A 27,330-nucleotide genomic window follows, 5' to 3' on the forward strand; every position below is an offset into this window, starting at 1 on the left:
GAAGCAAGATGCAGAATGATCGAAAGTATCCAAAAATGCAAGGAACTTAATTTCATATTTTCTTTGTGGTTAGCTTCCTTCTGCAGAGTCAGGCAGTGTGTAGTGTACAGAGGGGGTAAAGTTGCATCTGAGAAAAGATGTGGATGTATATGGTTACAGTAGATGGAATCGTTTGATTTCACTAATATAAAAAATAGAAAATTTATTAAACAAAATTAACGTTAATAGTGTTAACAAACCTGTTGACAAAAGCATGTACACCGCTGAAGTGAAACACAATTTTTCATGCCCAAATCGTCGGTTTCCAACACTGTACGTCGCCACGTTAATACCAATTAATTAACTGGGAATCTCGGGGCTCAAGCCATTACGAGGAGGCCCTTAACCTGCTCTCCTCGTCCTTACGCACGTGTCCTAGGAGCGAGCAGTAATCGGGGTACGCCCTTCAGCGTACGCTGATCCCTCTTCAGGGGTCGACCCTCTGCCTGGCCCAGCGCGGTAAATTGAAACTCCTGCTCGCGATCCGATTAATGGTAGCGGAGGAATTGTTGCTGCCTCGCGGTAGCTCGCGAGGATGTTCTGTCTGGTGGTGCCTACCGCCTCTAATCTCTATGGTATCCTATGTCGAGAGGTTTTTCTTGACGATGTGCGCCTTGTGGCTGTGCATCTTGTGGCTCTGGGGACAGGGTGAAAGCTCGAAGCTTGCTGCGCGCTGGTTCCCACGGGAGGGTACGCCGAGGTTAGTATTCAAAGGTGCCTCATTGACGTCGATGGGCACCGTGCCGATGGAATAGCAGAGGTAACTGTTACCAGCCGCGGTATTCTGCCCCGATGAAATTAATCGAATGCCTCGGCTGCGGGGACGGCCACGACCTCGTTCAAGCTACTTGCGTATTTGTTTCGCTCTCTGGAAATGCTGGGAGGAATGGAGTTTTTGGATTTTTTAGGGTCTGCGGCTTGGAACTGTGAAAGGAGGTTGAAGATAGTAATGGCTGAGTTGAAGAATAGTGCAAGTCCAAAATTAGGCATTTTCAGATGATGAATAACTGAACAGTGTTTTCCAGTCAATCTGATAAATCGTGCATATTAGCTACTTTTAAACCGAAAATAATTGAATTTCTCTTAATTGCCTCTCAACTGGAAATTAATTCCAAAACAGCAAAGCTACTAGTCGAACCGCTAATTAATTCAGCCAAGGAGGCAATATTGTTAATCATCTATCAATGTTCACGTGGGCAGAGTCCATCGAGTATGGATATCAATGATCAATTAATGTCAATTAGAAAGTTCGTGATATTCGATTGCGCGACACCGACGGGACAGATATTGATTGATTCGGTGGCGAGGCGAGAGGAATGAATGAAAGAGGTCGCTCGAGGAAAGAATGAACTGGTGGCTGAAAGGGAAAAGGGGGAAGACCCAGAAAATCGCGACGAGAGGGAATACGAAAATCGATGCTTGATGGAAACCTAAGAGGACATTGTGGGGCAGCGAAATCCGGGGATTGGACGGCGCACTCGATTCTTTATTCCTCCACCTTCGATCTTGCCTTTCCTCTGCTACAAATTCCTTTTAAATCTATCGACGAGCATCGGAGAAATGAGAATGTAACAATGCCCCGCCACATTTCCTAATTTCGCTTGTAAAAGTGCTATTGGGTAAGAAATTCCATCTACCTTTCGTATGACTACCAGATTTTTATTAACTGCAATCTTTCCTGTGTACTCGAATTGAGAATTTTTATGCAATTTTATATTTTCATAAACAGTTGAAGTTATATACTCTATTTTTTATACTTTAATATTTTCTAGATTTTTGAATATTATACTACACATTCTGCAACTTTTTATCGGTAAATTTTAAATTTCCATAAATGCATAAAAATCTGCAATCTAGTTATGAATTTCTAAGAAGACAAATAGTTCAACTTCATTTTCAGCAAAATCTTTCATTCTATTATCTCTACACATTAATAATTACTTTTCAAGAGCTGAAAAATTTACCCGTATAAAATTTACTGTCATAGATTAATAAAATGATGTATACCTGTTGAATAATATTCGATACATCCCTGAAAGCAATTTCAATGAAGAATTCAACATCACATTAAGCTTAATTTTAAAGCAACATTATTAATCGTATCGCCAAATTAATTTACCCTGCACTTTGTTTTCTAGAATTGATTAGTTCGGCATCCGAGCGACTCATTAATTCACATAATATTCGCAAAGAAATACCTAATTAGCGTAATGACGAATAAACATTCCCCCACCGAAATAATTGTAGATACTTTAATAAATCCCTTCCCGAAGAGATTAACACTCTCCGTTCTTCCTCATCGTTCGCGTATTCAGTTTATGCTCGCAGGAATTAAACCGGAAGTGTTTCATTCACCAGTCGATGGGAATCGATTAAACCAAACCCGACTGTCCACGAGTCCTATTCCAGCCTAATCCTAATATCGAAGCGAGCCCCGTCTACCAAATTAATCATCAATTTTATATCATCGTTTTAACCGCTAACTATAATACTCGCTAATACCTGTAACCCCAGCAGACGGTGCGCGCGGGCGCTCAGTGGAACGAGCATTAATAGCAAATACAGCAGCGGGGACATCGGTATTCAATAATCAATTTCATTGGATTATTACTGTTACCATTGGAATTAGTCCTACTATCGGTTGTATTACTAATAAACGAAGCGATCCTAATTTTTCTAACGTGCCTACGGCCACTTTTTCTGAGCATGACTGGTCTAAACCTGGGCTGGCTAAGTTCTTTTGTCCACGAGTCACGTACTCCCACCATCAGTCCCTCTTTTTCCCCACTACTTGGATTCTGTAACCACTACGCTACTCCACGAACGATGGTGTACGTATGAGTGATGTCTAATGTTGATCAAATCGCCACCAAATTGTCCCTTTTTGTAGCCTGTAAGCTAAATGTCTCAGTACCTGGACACTTGAAACGTCAAATATCCCAGAGTAACTCGACAACCTTTTTAGCTATTTTTATACACTTCTATATATATTCAATAACTGAATATACTACTTTATGATACTATTTGTTGTCCTTTTATTAGGTACATTAAAATTCAAGCTCAAAATGAAATAAAATTAGCGTTTGTGTTCAGGTACTGGGACACAGTCAGTTACCAGGACACTTATCTTAATTATCTCTTTCTGAACGCTAACAATGCTTGTAAAATTCCGTGGAAGGACTGAACACTGATAATACTACGATATTTAACCAACCCTCGTTATTATTTCCATCGGTCAAGCTCGTATCGGGCGAAATGCTTATCAGTATCCCGATGGATCGTTCTAATTGAAGAGCAATCGGATTGATATCGGCTCGTTGCGTCAATATCCGTTCTTTTACCAGACGGGACATTATTGGGCGCACGCGCGCCCACGCATCTATACTTGAGCTCGCGGACGATTATTAATCGCGATCCATGGCTGAGGCCCCCGCGATTATTAATCGTAATCCTGTGCATCGTCGCTTGTTTGATGGACGCGCGAATTAATCTACGATCCGAGCGCGGCTGTGTCTGTCGATTCTCGGCCTAATGCTGCTGGATTAATTCGCCGTTATGTCGTGCCTAATTTCCATCCCGTGTAAATTTTCCCCGAGCCCCATTTTCCACGGCGACCAGCTTCATCAGTAATTGTGTGATCGGTCAATCGTGATCCGATGGACTTCTGATAGTAAGGACATTTGCTGATTATTATTTAGGATTACTCTGTAGTCTGTAGTACGTTCATCAAAATTATGTAATAAAATCATGGGATTAGTTAAATTAGAATTTAGAATCAATGGTTGCTGCGTTGAGGATGTGATTCTAGATCTTGTGGCTTTTTTAATTATTGGCACGGAGAAGATCAGTTTTTAGTTATGACACTGCTGTATTTGCCCTTCGAAGCCATTAGAATTGTGATATGGACGACTTTCGTGTCATTAAAAACAATAGATACATATTCAGGTGTCCTGCTTCAGCGTGGATACCTTGTTTATGTAAAAAATCTGCTGCAAAAAAAAAAAAAAACAAGAAAGATAAAAGATTCAATGAAACATGTTTGTCATAAAATTCCCCCAAATTAACATATCTATTGCCAGTATATTTATTTTTCAAATATAGGTACTACCCATATGATGTTTGTTGAAAGGCCGAAGGAAGAGATGTGGATGCATACTATTTGAGGAAGTTGAGCGTCTAGTTCCTTTCTCGTCGTGGTTTGCATCAATTGCGAAGCCGCTCGTCGCTTTTCTTGCCAAGTTTTAAACAGTCACGCAGTACAGCCGCGGAACGATGAAATATTCAGTCGCACACGCTCGACTTCCAGCGGACCTCGTTAAGAATAGAATCTTTATTTCCATAAAATTCATAAGGGGTCGGCGACGTTCAACTTCACCTCACCGTCACGCTGGCATTTCTCCCGCTGCAAAAAGTTCCAGCACGAAGAGGACTGTTGCGCGAAAACAAACTCCGCCAGACCTCTGCTTTTTGAAGATCCTTTGGTTCTACTTGGTGCTTTGATTCTACGTATGCGAAGTAATAATAGAAGCGTAGAACGAAGTACGTAGATATTTGTTCCTTTCAAGAATTTAATCACTCTTATCTGTATGAGCATGGAGATTTATTTTATCTTCTAAATATTATAAACACAGAGGGGTTGTAATTTTGATATTCTGTGGATTTTTATTTGTGATATGCATTTTGTAGTTTCCTACACTTTAGTTAATATTATCTATTAACGCGAAAACTTCTATAATTTAATTATATTTGTGAGTAGGAAGCGAGGAAAAGTTGAATTATCTGCAGCATTTGCTGCGGAAATTAATTGAAATTTGAACCCAGGTTACTAGCATTCCACTGAGAGGTATAAAATCAATTTTGTACTCGACGACCCCCATAGTAACTTTCTCGCGAAGTTGCTGCACGGTAGCTGCGCAGATTCGTTAATGAAACTCCAATCAACCCTCATCATGTGTCAAGAGATTCTTCTTAAATCACTCTCGTGATATTAACCTTCTTACTCTCGAGCCAGTTTGAGCTCAAGCCTCCCAAAACATGCCAGGATTGTTTATCGTAAATGCGAACTTTGATTTAAAGGTTCCCTGGAAATGGAATTTTCAAGATATCGCGGGGATCGCGAAGCTAATAGATTTCCTCGGTGTTAAAATTGCATAATAAATTTACAACAGAGATAGAACCCCAGAAAATACACCCACGCCCAAAAAATCCATTTTCAGAAAGAAATACAAGCCTGTAAATACTCTATATTACTACGACGCAAGAAACGAAATAAAAAAAGAAACTCTGCAATTTCCGATTTACTACAATATTTTAGAGTTACATGAAACCCTATAGGTTCACGAGATAAGTACCAGAGTTAAAAGAATTCCAGTAAAAGCGACCATATATCAAGCACCACAAACCACCATCCCAACACAATACTTCTCAGAGAGCCTTCCTCAAATGCTCTCCCTCCAAATTCATCAATTCTTCCTTGGGGTAGATCTGGAACCCTTTCTATTTCCGGGAACACAGAACTCATCCTCTTTCTCCTGTCACAGCCCTTCCCCGAACCTCTCTCGTTTTCCTTTCCCGCGATACAGGAAGCAGCCTCAACGCGTTCGATCCCGCCATCAGGAAATATCCCGCATTGTTCGATGGAAACGCACGTGCGTGCTCGCTCGCGGCCCAATTATGCCTGTTAACGAACGTCGATAGATCGATCGGCCGCGAGCCGCTCTTTGTCGAGCGTGTCTCGTCTCGGGATCCCCACAAGACGCGCATTAATTAAGAGATCGACGGAAGACGCGCCGGCAATTAGGCGATCGCGATAGATGCACGACGGAAACTGCCTTGCGGATCCTTAATTGAATAGGATTATAGCAGAGGAGTAACTAAACTCTGCCGCTCTCTGCTCCCTGTCTATCTCTTCCTGTTCGATCCCCTCCCCCGCGTTCTCTGTCACCCAGCCATTCAGAAGACACCGTGCACGCGAGATTTCGCGTTAATCATTGGAGATTGCGGCGAGGTTTCGCGGTGCGTGCTGTTGCATTCTCGGGGAGAAGCTTAGATCATATATGTATGGTTCTAAGGGGAAACGATCTATGTCAGGTTTTCGAAAAATTCGAGGTAAGGTCTCAATTAATATCCAGGATATAAAATCTATATTTGTAGAAAAGAAAGGGGCATGAAGATGCTTCACTTTCAGAAAACAGAGGGAATTGATTCAATGTGAAATATGTATATTTTGGGAAGTGTAATTTGTAATTTATGATACAAGAGAGCTTGCTGTAGCCACAGAGTTTCGAAATATTGACAAGAGTGTATTACAAATGAGAGAAATCGTATTATCTGGCTCATTTGGATGTAAAGTTTCACAGAGATAATGTGAAGCTAATACCATACCCGATTCTTCAAATTATCAATTATACAGTGGCAATAGAAGTACTTCGGTGTCAAAATTTAATATGGAGCTGTCAGACTGTCGAAATTTTAACAGCGAGAAATGCTGAATTTGAAACGCTGGAAGGTAATTGGATTTACTTTTCGCGATACACTTACGTGAATTCTGCATAATCAGAACTGATTCGACCGTCGAGGCAAAAGTTACTCCAGGTCATTGACACTTGGGAACTTGGTAACGATGGCTTTCGGGAGTCTATAGACTTAGCTTTTAGGCAACACCCATTGGAATTAGCTTTCAGAGAGACGATCTAGAATCAAAAACCTCCACTCATTTTTCTAGAGTACGAAACTCGTTCTAGAAGTAATGGGAATCTGAGATCAAGAAGGTAAGTGTTTGCAGATCCATTGGACTACATATTCTTAAGGTGAAAATAAAATCTTGTTCAGATAACACAGTTCCTGTGCTAGTTTCTCCAAGAATTATGTTCAACTAAAGTGCACTGTAAATACCATCTCAATGCACACACATAATCATCTGGACTGCAGTCGTCCAGGACCTAAATTCCAGGTCTTATCTATATTTATGACCCTTTGACTGGTCAACGAGAAAACCTATACAGTACAAGGTGATCAGTTTAACTGGGAACCTTCTAATAGGTGCTGCCAGCACTCACAATGCTAACATTTAGAATAAATGCTGCCAGCACCCATTAGAGGGTTTCCAGTTAAACCGATCACCCTGTAGAATGCAAGGTACGCGACACTAATTTCAAAATACCTCCAAAACTCAAACTGTCTGACTACACAAATCTCGAACATCAGCCACGCCACAAGATTCCACCGACCCGCTCCACCCAACAAGCCAACCCATAGCGTATTCGAAACAGACCTCGCCTATGAACTCTGACACGTTCCCTCGCTAACTCGTAAGCAAATGACTCCAGGACAGTTCCGCCTATGACACCAACAATGTAACATTAATCAATTCAGGGGCAGGGTTGTCTGCTCCTTGTTACGCAGAACGCTATGTTAATTCAATATTTTCAAGCTACCTTTCAGCAAGCCTCAGCAGCGGTTGATTTACTCGCGTCGACGAGCGAAACGTACGCGGCGACCGGTTCTGCCGCGGCTCGATCGCGCGACAATCGAAGAAATAAACAGAAGGGTTACCATCGTAGGACGTGAGAGCAATGGTCGCCAGCAGGCCCGTTTAAATACCTACGGGATAACCTTTCGCCGCGACCCATGGGCCAGGCTGCCGTATATGTAGAAGAGGGCGATCATTAATTAATACCTTCCGGGACGGGGCGAGTCATGAATCAACGACGTCTCGGCGGCGTGGCGTACCCTCTCGGTACGTGACCATCGCGATCGGCGCAATGATAAACAATGCGTCACCAACGACGATTATCGATCATGGTTGAACTTCATCTGAGGCAATTAACGTGGCCGATCGACGCCGACAGTGAAAGTTAGGAATAGTTCGCGTACACCGAGGTTGGCCAATAATTGACTATTTTCTGATTAATGAAGTAGTGAAGGCAACAATAGTCGTTAATTAATCATCCATGTGATTCCGTGGCGATCGTGAGCGGTGTTTCGTAATCTGTAACCATTAGTCTGTAATTTGTAATCGCGCTGTGAGGGATCATTGTGGCGGAGAGTAGTCGAGTAGCGTCACAGATGTTTGCAGCGAGGATTTTTCAAATTGTGATTGCCAGGAAGTTTTATTAATTATGATGTGTGTGTTGTGTAATGTTTTGGGTACACAGCGGCTGAGTGGATCTGAGAGTTGAGGAAGAGGCAGATATATGTCCTAATACTTGGATACTTAAGATGATACATGTCTCACTAAGTGGACAACCTTTGTAGGTACTTTAATTGCGTCCCAGTAGCTGAATATAGGTACTATTTTAAGACACTGATTTTTTATTTTACATTAGAATTTAAGATAAAATTAAATAAAATTAGGATTAATCTTCAGGTACCAGGACATGGCCAACTAGTGGGACAGTTAGCTTACAAGCTCCAAGTCCAAGAACCACATTTAGAGATACTTATTCTCAAAGTGAAGCTTGCTTAAGTATATATCTGAACAGCATCCAGAGTCTGAGTATGCATATTAAATCCACTCGTTTACTACGTGACTTAATGTAAATACTCTTGCTTCGGGGTCCAGAAATAGCTTCGAGATTATCTGAATACAGCTAATTTTGGATTCATACTGTTCTTCGACTCTCAATTTCCATTATTATTTTTTCTGAGAAGCTAGTACCATCTTTCGTCCCTATCGAAGGAAAGCAAGCCTGAATCGATCGACTCCATCCTCTCCTCTTCATAGCTGTTTCAAGAACAGTCACGATATCGGAGGATAATTGAAACTCGGTCGGCGAACGGGAACCGAATTACGCTCGCCATTTCGCCGTAAATATCGCTGAAATATTCATCGAGGAGCAGTTTGCCACTCTCGTCGGCGCCGATAAGCGGTAACACCTGCGCCGTAAAACTAACGGCCATCGGTTACAATAAACATCCGTTTTAAAGGGCCGCTATCTCGAGAGCCCCGCTGGAATCAACGATCACACCGCGAGAGAACGTCCCCTGAGACTCGGCGCGCAACGAGTTCGAAGATTGCTTAAAAATCGAGCCCATAAATCCTGGACAGATAAACTCGCCGTCGCGGAGACTATTCACTGTGTGAAATTCTACCAGCGATGAAAAGAAAGAAACAAGTTCGAGGCCTCTTTGGGAGATACGCGACGAGATCTCCCACGCGTATTTTTGGAACTTCTCGAGGATAGAAATGGCATCCAGATGATGACTAAGGACTGAAGAATGAAGGATAATAAAACTGTTGATTCTAGACTGCTTAAAATACGTGTAATTCGTTTCGCGAGACAGTTAAATTAAAATCGAATTTTTGGGACAATTTGGTAGACTGAAGGATCCAGAATGTGATCAAATCATTTGAATAATATAAATTTTTCAATAAAGTAGTAGGTATCTATAAGGTATGAGAGTGGGTTAATAGGTTTAAGAATAGAGAGATTTGGAGGAGTCTAAGAGAAGATAGAATTATTTTTCTTCAGGACATAGAAATACTCATTCTCAGACATAGCTGATATATTCTAGGTGAGGGAGAATTTATTAAAAAAGAAGAATTACAGTTTGATCCTATACCCAGTACTACAATTATGAAATCAGATAATGAATTCACTCTCTATGGAATTTCTAACAAGCATAATTTTGCAACAAAAAGTGCCATGATTCTTCGCAGCAATTAGCAGCGTAGACAGCATGACAGTCACAGAATGCACGGAGAGATTGTAATTAACGCGTTTATTGCAATTTTCTGTATTCACGAAGGGGAAATGAGTCATCACGTATCGACGGGTGAATTGCAATAGTCGTTTGCTTTAACGACGTTAAAATGCGCTCTCTTTAAAAATTGTTTCTTGGTGTCCAGTATTACGGAATTAATCACTCAATGCGCAACTCGTGTTTGATATTCCTGAACGATCATTCACGCTTTAATGCATTTCCTGGCAAGTGAATTTGCTGCTTGATTACCGTGAAAATTTGAAATTCTTCAGTCAGCTTAAGAATGAGGTGGAACGCTTCTGATATAATGTCTATGTAAATAGAACGAAAGGAATTCTTTATGCTGTTACCGCTTTTTCTAGGCTCATCTAGCTTTAATATTAAATAAGGAACTTAACAGTTTCTTAGCACTTTCTAACCCACTTTGATAACTAACATCGATGTAATTTAATATATCGCGCTCGTGGGCTCCTTAATTAAGTTTTACGCACCGCAAAGGATAATTGCGAAAAATCGACGATGTGTTAACTAATGGAATGAATATGGAATATTAGTTACTGTATGTTAAAGGAGAATACTGTACTCGGTAGTTTATATCAATTAAGAAACTCGTACAGGATTCTAAAATACGATACTAATTTTTTTCCTCCCGTGTTGCCCTCTAATCGCGATTGCTATTAAGTCGTATAATTAATTTAATATGAAATAAATGTCGAGATCTTAATCATTCGCAAATCAGTTGCCCGATTGAGCAGGTAACTCTTGGAGACTTTCTTAAAACGAGTCCATAGGTAACAGTAAGTAGATAGAGGATGTTTGTTAACAGGTGTCAGAAATTTTAAAGGATAAATGATATGATAAAATGTGATGAAAATTAAGAATGACAAAATTGCATTCAAGGTTTTAATTCAGAATTATTAAGTCTTGAGGAAACATCTAAAATAGTTAGGAAATGCGTCTGATTTGGGACTTATTCTACTGTCGACGTATACTAGTAGCTAGGTCAGACACAGCGTAGTCAGTAGAATAATCCCAGTCAGACACATTCCACTCGAGTTCTAAGCACTTTCTCAAGAATTAGTTCTTTTCACTATTCTTTATTTTTTTACTATTTCTGCATATATAATCACTCCTTAAAATTTCTACTACCTATCATCAAACTTCCTGTACATCACAAAATATTAAAAAAAAAATGAAACAAATGTTCCTGCAGTCCCCCAAAAAATCCTTCACTTCGAATGACCTAACCCAATATTTCTTCGCGATTACCATGTCCAAAATGAAATTTCACCCACGTTCATCGCCCATCTTTCTCCTCTAACACCATCACCGATCCCCAGCGTCCTCCATCGTGCTGCCGATAAATTTTTAACAGCCCCGAATCGTCGAACAGCTCAAAGCAGGAGCCTGGTCCCGATCGCTCCTTTCAGCGAATTTGCACGGCGTATTTGCGCTCGCATCGCGGAGCTGTTTGAGTTTCGCGTTTGCACACAGATAATTATAATCGAAGCTCGCGGACGATCCACGACCACGGGCGGGCTTTAATTAATCACGATGAATAACGGGACGGGGCCAGGCGAAACTTCGTTAACTTGCAAATTTTCCGCGTGGAGGGTGCGTGGGCGGTGGAGGCGGAGGGACGAAAGGGCCCTTCGAGGGATAAAATTCCCATTTCGTGCTTTGATTTTCCTCGGCGGCCGCGCTCACAGTTCTGCATCTTCTTTCACGCTGGCTAACGAACGGCGAGCTCGACCGCGGCAAAACTCCCGTCACGGTATGCAAATCGAGCCGCATAATGGCGCGTCGATTAGGATTAATTTAGCGATCGCGATGGGATAGAGAGACAACGCGCTGGCAGGACGACCGGCCGCGACCCCGGCTGGATTGCAGAACAAATTGAAGAAGATTTCGAGCCTGTAATTGTGATTAATTGGAAGAAACACGCGGACGTGATTTTCCTGGAAACTCGCGGCGGTGCGGCGCGCTAATGGCGAGCGGGGTTCCACGATCCCCCGATCATCGCGCCCAGCCATTTCGAATCGCCCTTGCCAGGGACAGCTACGTTCTGACGCGAGATTGCGGAACAAATTGGCGAGATCTTAGCCGCGGCGATTGTGATTAATCGGGATAGGCTCGACTGACATTAAGAGAGGTTTCGTGGAACGTAGTTCGCGTTAACGCAGCGATTCTGATGAATTATTTATCCCTGTGGATCTTAATTGCGGAATCGTGTGGTGGATCGAGTGGGCATGCGGGGTTCCCACAGTGCACGGGGTATGGTGAGATGGCTAACAGGTGGGAGAACGTTGGTATTGATTCGATCATTTGATGTGCTGTTCTATTAAGTTGGAATGGAATTTGATAGTGATGGACGGAGTGATTGAAAATTATGAGTCAATTGGGCTTGTGTAATAGTATTGTTATGTGAATTGGTTCAGTGATGTTATCAGTTTGTCGGTGGAGAAAGAGAGGATTATCTTTAGTGTTCGTAAGGAGATGGAGGTACGGTTTATAGCAGCTGTAGCCGAACCTTGTCGTGATAGGGGCAATATTTTGCTTATCAGAAGTACTCGAGGGCTGCAGTCTCCATCGAAACGGTTACATGTAATAGTAGAGGTTGTGAATAAGTGTCAGAAATTTAAGAGGGTAATTTTGCATGCTAAAATAAAACAAAAAATTGTGTTTGAGGCTTCAGAGGTGTTGATTATTTCAAAGATTCTTAAAATGTGGGATCTTTGCTGTGTCTGACTTGAGACTTATTCTACTGATTTCTATACCACTGGCTCGAGATTCATTCTAATGACTTTTTTATCTCTGGCTCGAAGCTTATAGTTAGAGTCTTCGTTTCACTGTTATTGCTACAGAAATCTTTGAGATTCAAGTCAAATGTGTCTGACTAGAGACATATTCTACTGACTTCGCTGTGCCTGACTTGGGACTTATTCTAGTAGCTTCAGTGTGTCTTGCTTAAGACTTATTCTACTAGCCTCGCTGTGTCTGACTCGGGACTCATTCCACTAATTTCGCTGTGTCTGACTTGAGACTTATTCTACTCACATTGCTGTAGAACAGAAAAAATATCTTTCTCAGAGAACTTTCTTTTGTTCATACAAGCAAACGAAATATCTGAAACAATTCTACACTCATACAGAATCAACTGTTATAAAATAGTACTCAAAAGGTATGAAGAACTGTCTCTTTTACTATACTTTACCACCCCTCCAATTCTCTTCTAACTTTAAATCACACATCTAGTATTCCCTAAACTCCAGAAAACACATTATTCAAATTCCCCAACACTACCTCTTTTTCACCAAATCCCGCGAACCAGACATTTTCCACCGCTATCGAGTATCCATCCGCCATAATTCCAAGAATAAGGCGACGCAATGGTCAAAGCAACAACCGGAAGAAATCGGAGAGGGTTCAGCCCGATAATCGTGATTAATCACGACAGATTCGAGGGGGCCAACGCGAGATATCTCGTTCCTGGAAACGCATCCGCGTCTTAACGATCCGTCGGCTGAATAGTTTCCCCGGTTCTCGCCGCGGAGATCCATAATTTTGTAACTATTCGCTGCCTTTTTTTACCTCCTCCTCCCCCCCACCCCCGTGGCTCCCCAGTTTATCGCGGAGCCAATTACACAGCTCGCGTTACGCTCGCACGCCGTTTGATTCACGATCATCGCCCGACGAGCGGATAATCGCGCGCGGATCTCGATTAATTTAACGATCGCGCGTCGCGCCGACGATCGAGGAAGTTTCGAGCATCGAGGGCGTAAGTGCGTGCCGCGTGGGCGTGCAGGGGGCGAGGGCGAGCCGTCGCGCCGCCCGATTCGGAGGGCACGATCGAGTTTCACGGCTGTCGAAGTTCCTGAAGCAGGAGACGGAGTCCCGCGGACTCCATTAGCCTCGTTAAGCGTTAACGCTTCGCGTGCAACGATAGCCTCGTAATGGCTGCCCACCAGCCGCGGGTGAGGCTAATGGAAACGCCGATAGAAAGCGGATTTCGCTGTAGACCCGATTCTGTCGCCAGCATTAATATCTATTGTGATTACTTTCGCCGCGGGGCGATTGCGGATTAATTATGTCCACCGCGAGAATGAGAAAGATCGGTTCGAGGAACTGCGACTTGTGAGGCGGTGGTGTACTGGGTGTCTTGAGCATGGCGGTTCGAGAGGAAAACTGGGGATTTTATATGGGAAAATAGGTTAAAGTGTGGAATACAATTTTTTGATATACGCTACTGCTTAGAAGTATTCGAACGATTTTACAAAGTGAAATTACAGATTTCTTGGTAGCCACTGATATTTTTTGCTTAGAAATACAAAGAAATATAAAGAATATAGATGGATTATTGTAAAGAAAGGTATTTCTTTTGTCGATCTGTGATATGAAATGGAACCTAGTTTGGTAACAACCTGTCCATAGAGATTCTAGTGTTATGTTGGAACAACGTACAGTCGCTACTTAGGTTGAAATATGTACAGGGTGATTGCATGTGATTAACCTCTCGCTTTACGATTTTACATAAATTACACGCGTCAAAGTTAAGTCAGACAAATGGAAAAGGTATAAATTGATTGAATCTGTAATTAGCGGAAAATGCTGCTTCTCATACTTTGCTGCGTTTGACGGTTCAGCAATGTGAATTTATCACGCATTACGAGTGTGACTTTTGTGAGTTCTTGTAATGCAAGAGGTTAACATTACGTGAGGATTATGACGAAAATATGACTCTATGAACCTTTTCGTGGGAAATCTTTGTAATACTACAGGCATGGAAGTATGAAGTAGAAAGCAGGATGACCATAGTACGTGATCAAACGACGGATATCAACTTCGAGTAAGAAATAACGAATTTATTGTCAAAGTTATGGGTACTAAAATTAAGAAATTCAAGTATTAATATAAAAAAAGAATACTAGCGATTAAACAGCGGATTTTCATATAAATACATTAAAGATTCTTCTGTCACCATATTTCTCCTTCGAAACTATTAAACCATACTATATATTTTCGTGTCATTAAAAACAGAGGAGACATTTAGATGGCCCGTTTCAGCTTGGACACCCTGTATATTTCTGTATACTACATTCATTCTGTAACATTTACACCCTCAAAATTCCCACAAATACATGAAGATCCCTCAGTCTAATACCCACAATTAACCACTGTTCTGAATACACATAAGTGAATACAAGTCCAAGTCATCATATTTCACCCTACATACATTCCACTTAGCCCTCAGACTCAAAATGAGGTACCTCTCAAGTGTCCCAGATTCCAACTAGCCCTCCCCATAAGTCCCGAAACCTTTGACCCCTCGACGTACTTGAATAACAATCTGAAATTCTTTCTCATCCGCCCATTTCCCAGCCACGTTCTTTATTTCTATATTCGCGCGTGCTCGACGATTCTCGACGGTGAAAAGCTCAGCGAACCCCTCTTGGTGCCAGGAATATCAAGCGAGCAGGAAAAAATAGACTGTAGTGCGAAGTACCGCGTAGCGTGTATAAAGAGTCGACGCGCTATCCGGGCACAAAAGGTCAGAGAGCACCGGAGCACGGGGTGAACGAGCGAGAAGTCGATACGAAGAATTAGACACGCTCTTGGAAAATATGCGACGAGAAGATAACGAACGTACAAGGTTGGCCTAATGAAACAGACGGTACCGTTTGCTCGACGGTGGTTCGATCGACGAGATAAAGAGCATCGTGCACTGACCTTCTTCAAGTGACCCTCGTTGGTGCCCAGGAAGACGACGGTGTAGTCGCCGGTCGAGGTGGCTGCCACGGCTGTCAGATGGGTCTTGAATGTGAGGACTGGGGTGGCCTCCATCGGATCTTCGCCTCCCAGAGGCGTGTTCACGTCCAGACCGCAGAAATCCTCGCCCAGGGTTTGCAGTTTCTGTGAACAGATAAATGGGAAAGATGTTAAGTCAGTTGCCTAAGTCCACGAAACAAACAAAAATTGAGATTTTCATTTAGTATTAAATATTAAATATTAAGTACAAGTATTAAGTTGTCATTTTCATTACCTAGTGCAATGAATTATAAATCGAAAAATTCTCAAATATATTTCTAATTTTATTTTTCCGTAGCAATCCAGCTTAATAAATTACCCTAATAGAGATGTGAATACATGTACGTCGTGAAATACTCGCATACATTTTTAACTTCACTTTTTCCTACGCACACAGCTCAATAAATTACACTAATAGAGACGTAAATACACATAATAAGTCGAGAAATTCTCAAATACATCTCTACGGTTTCAGAGCCTGAACAGATAATACTAATAGCCTCGCAAACAAGTCGAGAAGTTCTTAAATACATCGTTATAGGTTCATCAGCGCTGACCCTTGAACCACTGATCCATCTTGTTCCACCATTACATTCGCTTCATTAATAACAAATACCACAAATATAATGCACAACCTGTTATCTAACGCCTCCTAGACAAAAATACAAAGTTTCCATGGCGATACAGGCGCGAAAGAAGTCTCGAATAAACGCTTGGAGGAAGCTTCCGCATTGGGCTAACGCACGATCGATGTTTAACGAGCGTTTCGGGCTTCCGAGGGATTAAGACGTCCCACGATAAACGCTCAAAGCCTGTACGCGCGGTTCATGCATACTTTATCTGCGATCGAAGAGACGCGCGGGAGCAAGGTTAAACGCGAAATGATAAGGTCAACGACGCGCGTGCGAGTTTCGCGGAGACACGCCGCGCATTTTCATGCAGGATGAAGCGGGACAACGATCGCTCGGCGAACGAATCCCCGCGCAAGAGATTTCCTTCCAGGTTTTCGTTATAGGAAAACGGGTCGTAGGTTATCGCGCGCGCGCGAGTCGGACCACGAAAAATATCCCCGCTAAAATATCGCCGCGAGCTGAGAGACGATAAATTATTGCTGCTTGGGCAATTAATTCTTGCCTGGGCGGCGATTAATCGCGTCGCGCGACGAGATGCGATACTTTATTGCCCTGTGCCGAACGTTCCTCCTCGCGGTTAGAAGCGCAGCGCAAGGAGTCTTGTGTTAGCGGGACATCCGGTTCCTTCTTGCATTTGGTGGAAATTGAAAGGTTTCTGTGATGTCTGCTGTCCTTGGGAGAGAAAAGTGGCAATTTTTGTATGTCTATAGAGTTTTTGAGAGTTTTGAGATAATATTTTTCCTTCTGGCAACATTTTTATAAAATTCTAGATGAATTTAAGTTCCACAACTTCCCCAAAATAAATACCAGTAAAACATCCCCCCAGCTGAAACCCAGTCGAACTATTAAACGAAAACTGCCCCAAGTTTCAAGTATTCAAATCAATTCTCCCCAGAATACCAATCTCCCATCCAGCCACAGTTCCCCTTTCACTTCCATATCGAATCAAAGGAAATCCAAGATCCGCTCGATCAAAATTTCCCATCCGTCGAGCGGCGTGGATCGTCGATGGGCCAGCTGGCACAGAGCACGCTAATGAAAATCAAACTGTTGGCGAGATTCGATCGATCGGGAGCCTCACCCCGCAGGGATGCCGTGGAAACCAAGGAAACTGAGGGATGCCAAGGTTTCCCGTGGCTGCACGTACGCGGGGGCAGCGAGGTAGCAAAACTCGCGACTACACGGTTCAAGAGTGGCCAATACATCGAGCAGCGAGGCAGAAAGCCGCGCTCGTGGCGTGGCCACCGACAAGTCGGCTCTATTTACATTCCAGGGTTGCTTTCGCCACCCTGTATACACTGAGCCGAACAATTATTTGCATTCCTGGTGCTAATACGCTGGCTACGTTACGGAAGGGGCGTTGCAGCACACTTTCGCTCCGGAACACGTTTTCTCTCTCTTCCTCTTTCTCTCGTCGATTTTCAGAGAGAGGGAGAGAGAAAGGCCTAGAACAATGGTTATGGCAAAACAACTGCGCTCGGTTGGTCTATTGAAACGTGGCTAATGCGGCCATCAAGACGAAATGGAGGCTCGTTACCGCGACTTTTTTGTCCCGCGTTTCCCTCCTTTCTTTTTTTCGCCGCGCGGAAAATTGGAGTAACGACGTGTTGGAGCGGCGCACGCGCACGGCCTCGCGAAAGCTCGCCGCCAATTGCCGGGGCGCCTCTCTTTTTTCGCCCGAACCGAGAACCCGTGTGTTGTCGTGATTAATTTACGCGTTTCCTGTTTCACCGGTGAACGTTTGATTACGACAGCGAGCGAGCGAGCTGGCGCGCGTTTGCTCGCGGCTTTTCATTAAACACGATGATCCCAGTTCGGTTGGTCGGCTACGATCTTTGTGAATCTGAGCGGGCCGGGATTGTTTCAGCGGCTTTTAAAACTGTTACAATGCATACGTTTGGGACACGATTCGAGGCCTTTGGGGAACAGTAATTTTACTCGTAATGAGTTTCTTGTGTTATGTTATTTAGCGAGTTCGGAATATGGGAATATGTACATTTCTGGTGTTTTTGGAATCAAGTGGAGGTGTTGGTGATACCTGGATAGAAATAGGGGAAAGTTTCTCTTAATTAACCTAGAGTGTATTAGATCCTTGTGCTATTTTCTCAACAGGATTAGGAATATTTCTATTCTTAGCTATCCAAATTCTTAAATATCCAACTTCTCAAATATTCAAATTCCCAAATATTCCAATTCTCAAATATAGAAATTCTTAAATATTCAAATTCTCAAATTCCTATTCTGATTTCTGTATCTTCTATAAATTCTTGCAAATCTATAAGTATCTGATTTGAATGTTAAGGTCGCTAAGTAATATCTTGATCTGACAAGGGCTAAGTCGATGATTCAAGAGCCTATGTTTTTCCTATTCTTCTATACTATCAAGACTGTGTGTAGCAATCGATCGTAACTTTTTGGCTACAATATGATTTCGTTTTTCCTTGACATGATTCAAGCGTGCAAGAATTCTTAATCGGTCTACATTCACTTCAACGATCGGAAAACTACAGGTATAAATTCTGTGAAAATTGTTAGCATCCGGTATCTAAGTACAGCCTTATAGCATCTGTAGAGATTACTAACGTTTATGTATGGATATTACTCCCATGGGTACGCAGTACCTTGGGCCAAAGTAAATTATTTCACAGTAACTCTTAAGGGTCTAAATATGAAGATATTAAACCTACGCACGTGGCAAACATTGAAAATATTAATATTAATGTCAGCTATTAGCCCTCTTGGAGCAGGATAATATCGCGACGATCGATGTGAGACACGAATTCATATTTTGTGGTAGCTAAATGTTAATTAATGCACTTTTGCGAAAAGTAATAGAGCTATATTTTAAGGTATATTAAAATTTATTGGACCCTGGGACGCGAATGGTTCCGCACTTAAGTCTGAGAGGGGCTGCAGGATACGCTGCTTAAAATAATTACAGGATACTCAAATGACTTAATTATGCAATATCTACTTTGAAACCTTCTAACACTCTACAGTGATTTAGCAACAGTAGGCGAGCATGTATTTTACGTAAATTAATAAACTACGTTTTCTACTAACGTTACTAACCCTTCCTGCCGCTGAAGTATTATGCATATATACTTTAAAGTACTGCTTGAATTAGAGCACTATTATGAGTAAAATAGATTGAGAACCTTTCGAAATCTTCCTCCCTCATAATATTTTCTAAAATTTTATATCAGTACTTAACAGTGTTTGCTATTACCAAGTAATAATAATCAAAAATATTAGAAATAAAAGACATGTACCATTAAAGGTACTTAGCTACGTATCTATAAAATAGAAAATATTTACAGCTAGCATATGAATTTTCTGAACAGTATTCAACTATCTAAAACAAATGCACATAGGTAGCACTATAAAATGAGAATAACACACACAAATCACATCATAAAAGTCAGAGAATACCTAAAACTTGTTCGTAAATTATAAAATATTTGCAAGAAACATTACCCCAAATATACCTCTACACTCTTCATTAAATTTCAATGTTCAACATTCTCTTTTTCCCTCGAAAGCATAGTTCGTACCGGCGCTCTAATGATTTCATCCAGCTTTGCACCTCCTTGCGGCCGAACTTCAACAAGATCTAATTTACCTGTTAACAGCAAACAATCCAGGTTCGGGCGAAAAGAGACTTCATTAAATTTTAACGAACACCACTCATTTGCCGCGTGGCACAGGTTCCCTCGCGAGCGGGTATCGCGCGGAACTGTGTCGAAATAAAAGCGAACGATGAATCGAGGGGGCGAGCACCGCCGAAAAAGGAAATAATCGGTGCGCGTAAAGCGGAACAGCGTGTCAAAGGGATGTCGAGCTGGAGGTCGCGCAATTAATACTGGAGATCGGAGACCGTCGCTCGATGGGCCACCTTGCGACAGTTTACCCCTGTACAGACACACAGGTATACTCGTCGACGACCAATGTCAACACGACTAATTACCGAACGCCAATCCCCATCCTGCTGCGTCCAATGAGCAGCGTCAACATATGGATAACTATCGAACGTTCGTCAATGCTGGGCTTTTATTGCCTCTCTCTGTGCGACGAAAAGTTCTCCAGCTATGGTCGAAACAGAGAAAACAGAGAGATAATAAAATACAGGGTGATTTTTTCGCTAGTGGAATCAAAAGGGGTGCCTGATACGTGTTTCTTGGTTTGGATTAATTGTGACTTCAGTGTGTTAAATTTTGCCCACAGACGTGAGTCATCTATATAGAATATAATCTAATACTGTAATAAAATATGTCTTCATTTTGCCTGTATTTATACAGTAGACTGCTAAGCCACATGTCTTCCTAAATTGAGTTGACAGTATTAATTTCTTCTAAAGAAACCTCATATTTTAGATCGCCTATGTTTCTAATTTTTCTGAGTATGCAGGGTGGTTCACAGTTGCCCTCAATGCCTCATTTCTTCCAGAAATCCACAAAACAAACACTTCGCTATAAACATTCTTCTTCCTTTTTCTGTGTTATATGAAAAATTCACGAACCCCAGGCAGATTTTAAATAATCGCCATTTAATTCGAGCAGAAAACACATTTCGCGGGCGCAGCGTTCGAAATGAAAAAAAAAAAAAAAAAAAAAGGACGGGGGGAAGGGAAGAGCCAGAGCGCTGCGAAACGCAACGAATCGCGTAATTCAAAGCAGATCCATCGCTTTTCGTTCCCCCCTATTGCAATTGCGTTAATTGAATTTCCGCGATGCTGTAAACCGAGTAGAGGGTAAAAAGCGCTGATACCGAGCCGGAGAACCGAGGCCAAATGAAAGCGTTGAATTTTAGTCAATTTATTGCGGAAGGGTTTTCCTCTTCATTTGCCAGCGGTGATTTCCCTCTGCGCGCGCGCTGGATACGGGGTTGGACCGACGGCGGGATCGTCGAAAAACGATTCAGAGATTTGTTTCTGCGTCGAGTTTCGGGTTTGTAATCGAGAGGATGCGGTTTCGAGAAAAGCGGCTGTCAGCCGCACGCGATCGATACACGCGTTTTCCCGCAATCTCTTTCCTGGCTTTCACGCTCGTTCTATCTTCCCCGACGTTCCACGAATCCTCTTTTCCCGTCTTTTATGCCCCCAATACGTCGCTGTTTTCTCTGTCATACGCGAGCCACACGTCGATACCTTCGCCGCGGATACCCGCCGAGACGAGGAATTTTATCAACACGGATCCAGCGAATCCAATGACGACTGTAACAGTGACGGAGGGAGGGTATTGTTGCGTTTAAGTGCGTACTCGATACCGATGGCGGAACGCTGGATGAAAGCTTCGACGTTTGGGAGAAATTAATCGTCTTTGAGAGGGGAGTGTCATGATCGCTAAGTGATGCAAAATACTAAGTGTGTGGTGTTAATGGAGGTTTGATTTGTTGGGGACTTGGGAGTGGGAATTTTTGAGGGCTTGAAGGATAGGAATTGGAAATAGTTGAAAATGGAATGTCTTAAAGAGTAGACGAAAATAAAATTTAGGGGATAGAGAATAAATGAGGATAAAGAGGATTAAAAATGACAAAATCGCGCTTATAGGTTCGTTTCAGAATTATTAATTGTGGAGGAAACGTTTAAAATTCTAGGGAAATGTGTCTGACATGGGACTTATTCTACTGACTCTTCTGTGTCTGAGTCGTGGCTTATTCTACTGATTTATTTGTCTTTGATTTTATATTTTAATTTATGGTTATTCTACTGACTTTTATAGTGCCTGACTTACGGCTTATTCTACTGGCTTTTCTGTGCCTGACTCGTGGCTTATTCTACTAGACTTTTTGTGTCTGACTCCTGACTTATTCTACTAGTCTTTCTGTATTCAATTCTAGATTTATTCTGCTGATTTTGATGTGTCTAACTCGTGGCTTATTCTATTGGCTTATTTATAGTTGACTTCAGGGTTATTCTATTAACCTTTACTGCGTCTGACATGGGGTTTAATCTACTGACGTTTCTGTGCCTCACTTGGCACTTATTGCACTGTCTGTTCTATGTCTGACTCGATACTTATTTTACTGACTTGTTATCTGATTGATTCCTGACTAATTCATTGAAGTGCTCCTATAATTCCCTATTTAGAACATTTTTTAGAGCAAATAATAAGTTAATAATGATTATCTATAGCAGAGGTAGTCACAGCCTGAAGTTTCTTTTTTTCTTTCGTTAAGAAAATTGTTTCCTCATGTTGCAAGCTCTCGAGACAGAAGATGAAAGCATGTCTGTCAGTGGAGACCGCTTGAGTCCTCTTATTTCCGCTTTGACATCGAAGAGAATAGGTTCGACAGTCGAAGAAGCCGAGGATTCTCCCTTTCTCAAAGCACAGGAAGTAGAAATTCTGGCATCTTGAGCTCTTTGTTGGCTGCTCGCAAAGCTGTACGTTGACGGCAGCGTATCAACGGATCGATATGAAAATGAGGAGTGGAACATTGAAAATGACAATGCTGCTTATGCTTCGCTTAAATGTGTCTTGGAAAATTGGCGAGGAACGTTCCCTAGCAAAGCTTGCGTAATTCCGAGAACGTTGAAGGAAACTAGAAACTTGCAGCGTGTGATCTGCTGCGTTACGCTTTCGCGAACGCTGATGCACCATAAATAATTTGATCGTTTGTTTATTTCAAGCTGTTGGAGATTGTAGATCTCTTGTAAGCGATAATATACCAGCAGCGAGCTATTGCTTTTAGTTGAATTAATGATGGAACGATTTTACTTCCACGAGGAATGTAACACTTTTACAAGATCACGAATGATACTAAAAAAAGGAAGAGAAAATTAATTAAAAGCAACTTTCTTTGAAAATAAAATTAGGACGCTCGTTCTGGTAGAATTTCTAATGAATACAGCACTGTTGCAATTAAAATGTAAATGAGCAGTAATTATACCTAACTTTTATTTTTCAGTTAAAAGCGTAACGTGTTTACGAAAATAATGATTCTACATGTTTAAATAAATTTCTGTTCGTGTAAGCACGCTCGGAAAATTTAACATAGATTTCGGTCATCATTTTTCCAGTGGGAAACAATTTTCTGAAAATTGCAATTGTGCGCAGCAAACACGCTCGCGTTTAAAGCCATTTTACTCGCTTGTTGAACAAACAACGAGGATCGAATCATCGTTTCCAAGGAAGCCATATATCGGGCGTGTAGGAGTTTTTGGTCGACAGATCGTGGGGCAAACATTTCGGGAATACAAATCCGATTTCCTCTGAGCTTGCAGTTTTTCGATGCGATTTTCCAATAATACAAACTTCCGTGTTTTGTCGTGAAACATTATAGCTGCTCCCAGAGAGAAACTGATTTTAGAAATCCTCGAAGGCATGGATAAAGAAATGCATTAGTGTTTATGTAGAAATATTTTGTTCTTCTGAAATTCAATTCTTTTGTTCAAACGATGAGAACTAATTATTTCCAAAGATTATAGCTATGAATATTTATCACGAGGAAGTAAAAGTTATTAAAAAACAGACTTCCTAAAATATTATCTTTTTTTTAAGGATAGAATAGAGGAACTAAAATGACATTTTTTGTTTAGTTAATAGATACTCAAACTAAAGGAATATATCTGTAAGTGAACGATATTTCTGTGAAAAATGTCTAATTTTGGGACATTGTTAAAAGTGAAAATATGTTAATCTGGATAGTTCTGAAGGACTTCAATATTCAAAGTAACAATCAGTCCTGCGCGATAAAAATGGTCCACGATGAAGAAAATTCTCTAGGCTTGGGCGAAAGGGCACGTTCGCAATTTGGTAAAGAATAAATAATTCAGCCCGTGCCCTACGCTGCAGAACCGTTTACCCATAATATATTTCCAATTACGACCAGTACTTTACGCATGTTTCATAATTCAGTCTTGAAAGCGTTAATAGGAAATAGTGGCTGCGCTCGTAAACCATATTTACCGACTACCTCGTTGAATCTCCCGCCTGTTGCAGAGCCGAGGATTCCAATTTCGAGCCTCGCGAAAGAAATATGGCTGTTTGAAGATACATTTTCGAAAGTGACGCTAAATTATCCAGCGCAGCTCCATGGGACCCAATAGCCTCTATATTTTCGCGATAATTCTGCCAATGAAAGCTTGATTAGGAACCAGACAAGTTATACGAGTGCCATTTGGAACGTGCCGCGTTGTACTATGACGAAGTCCCAGCGTCAACTTAATGAAATTTGAAAAACGAGAACGCACTGTTCCCAAATTGCCGATAAATGAACGTTAAGGGGCGTCCATCGATGGGCTTTGGAATAACTGCTTAAACGTTAATAGTAGTTTCGTGTCGGAAACGCAAATGGCCGGATATTAACGTCCTCCTGCACAATGTGACGGAGTTTGACTGAACTATGAGGGACATAAATACCGAAACGCCTCGTGGTTACCATGGCGAGTGCTTGTATCAAACTTTAACCGATATGGCGCCAGAAGTTGTAGTCTACCCGCAATTCTGATGCAAATGAGATCATTAAACGTAGAATCATTCTTACGACCAGAAAACAGAATTAATGGAGAAGAATTTCATACTTCGGTGGTTGAATTCTGCAGCTGTCAAGAAGGAACAATGCATGTCACATTTTCACAAAAATTCGAGTTAAGGACTTAATTGTCGTAGGTGTCTGGAATAAGGGTGTATCTTACATTTCATTAAGTTTCAAAGAAGAGAAGGAGAACAAATTATTAGTAACTCTATATAGCTGCATTTTAAGAAATAAAATACAAAATAATTATTAAATTTTCGAAAATTTGTAACATATGCTCTTATTCTAGACACCTATTCAATTGACATCTAGAATACAGAATTCACATTTTTTAGAAGGAACTTTCTCCTTTAGAAATGAGGATCCAAGAAGACACATGTCCATAATACACCCTAAAACAGAAATCCTTAAAAACCGATAACTGAAAAACAGAAATATATGGCTTAGGTAGTTTTGCCTAACAGCCACAGAATTATCTCTCTGTCCATCTCGAAGAAAATAATAACTCCCTCATGATCAACCATAATGAATACGATATTTCCACTCCTCTCGTGTCTCCACATTTTATTTTCCCATTTTTGTTCCATTCGTCCATAATTATTAAGAAGAAGCCACGAGGGAAGGGCCATCAACCAAACACTCTTACACCTGCGTCACAGCATTCTAAAGTCGCAATGGACACTACGGCATCATTCGCAACGGTACATCCTCTCCTGAACGGTACCTCGAAACGTTTCCCCAACAGTTCCTCCCTTTTCCACGCTCATCGTCGGGAACGACTCATCCCGACAAGCTCCTGGACTTCCCTCTCGTGATTTGCTTCCCAATCCCCCATCGTTTTCGTTCAATTGCCCAGCAGGAACGCCGAGGCAAAGGCGAGGCGGGATCATCTCAGCTCAACGATGCTGTTCCTAGCACGACGCAGCCTGCGCCTCTTGTTAAATATTAATACATGGAAAACAAGACGGTCTAGCGTTTCCGATATCAAATTGCGAGGGCCAAGAGGCGGCCAGGTCACGGTGAGTCGTCGAAAGCGAGTAGCAAACGGCGGACCTCTGCATCGAGCGCGATAATCCGCAACAGAGTGGAGACGCAGGCGCGCTGAATTACCATAACATTCTCTATAAACGTGGTATCGCGTAATCTGGGCGTCGTGTCGCAACAACGACAGCGCGCTGTCATTACAGAAACGATGCATTTGTATTCGATCGGCGAAGGTGTTGAAAATCCCTCAATGTCTTCTGGCCGATACGTTCCCCTTTATTCCCTTTTCTTTTTGCCCCCGATTCCGATAAATGACTCGGGACATTTGCAGACAATGTGCGCCACGGCCTCCATCGGCTGCAATAATACCGCTATCTAAATGGATTTCCATCCATTCATGAGCTATGAACGGGAATGCCTGGCTTCTTCGGGCCTTCTTTGCCCCGTCTGATGCGCTTCCATCGGCTTCCTGGGATAGGACGGTCGGCCGGATTACGGCGTAAACACGAAATAAACAGTTTGCTGGGTTCGAGGATAGAAATGTGGGATTCCGGTTGGCGGGGTTAGGTAGATTCGAGGAGAGATTAGAAGAGGAATTTTGATGGCCTTCTGTGTGGAAAATGGGAAATATAAAATGGTAATTGTCCGGAATGAAGTGCAGTCATGTGCTGTAAATAGTCGTTTTAAAGCGCGAAGGTGAAAATATGGAATAACATAATTTTTTTACGAACAATCGCATTGAACAGAATTGTTTTTTAATGCTTTACTGGTACGTGTGCACTTGAGCGTGTTAATATTGTATTTTAATGAAGTTACAAGCATGAAGTGATTATGGAAAGATTGTTTTAGTGTTTGCAGGAATTAGATACGAAGAGGAGAGTTGTATGTTCAACAGAATGGGAAACAATTTTTAATCATTTTTACAGTAATAAAATTTACCGTGCGTGAATATCGTATTTTAGTTTGAGATTTTCATTACTCGACACTATAACCATAAACACGAATAAAAATATTTTCTTTTGTTTTATGGTTTACCTTTGTTTTGAGACTATGAGGAAATCTAATAAAATACTGTTTGCGTGTGGTTTACTATTACAATGATAGTGGATAATTAAACTAGCAGCTTTCTTTAAGATAAAAACAGCTCACTTCCAAACCTTACTGCTGCAAATATCTGACTTTTTATTATGCATATGTGTACAATTATCAAGATTCTTTTAATACGAACCCAAAATTATGGAGAAATATAAAGAAGATTCCAACCACCACAGTTCTCTAACATAGATAACTAACTGAAAAAAATTGGTGCAGTGTAATTAATAAACTACCTTGAAGAAGCTCCCATTATTCGCGCAAACTACTTCCAAGCAGGCACGTCCCACGACTTTAATTTTCCTGATAGTTTCGAGCGAGTTAAAAATCTCCCCTGGTTTCACGGTTTAATAGCGAGCAGCTGAAATTAGATGACGGTTAACTTTTAAGAAGATTGCCGATATCGAGCGACCTGAAAAATTCACGACACTCGTAGCCTCGTTTCGAACTTCCACCCCTCGATCGCTCGCGTCGACAGCCACCCCGCGACTCGTGCCTCGACGAAAACCACTTCCATTCTCCCTGTCCCAGGCCACTGCAGAAAAATTGGAAATAAAAAAACAAAAATATGAAAAAAGCTACGCGCGTTGTTTCTATT

General features: G+C 41.7%; 1 protein-coding gene across 1 annotated transcript in view; it reads right to left on the reverse strand.

The window, feature by feature from the left end:
- Plexa (plexin A) overlaps window positions 1–27,330 on the reverse strand; it is a 247,758-nt gene that overhangs the window by 59,345 nt on the left and 161,083 nt on the right. The window contains exon 3 of the mRNA XM_076389982.1: window positions 15,472–15,654. Within this exon, the coding sequence (XP_076246097.1) occupies window positions 15,472–15,654 (183 nt within the window). The remainder of the gene's footprint in view (window positions 1–15,471; window positions 15,655–27,330) is intronic.

This window comes from Calliopsis andreniformis, chromosome 12 (genome assembly GCF_051401765.1).
Source record: "Calliopsis andreniformis isolate RMS-2024a chromosome 12, iyCalAndr_principal, whole genome shotgun sequence".
NCBI classification, from domain to species: domain Eukaryota; kingdom Metazoa; phylum Arthropoda; class Insecta; order Hymenoptera; family Andrenidae; genus Calliopsis; species Calliopsis andreniformis.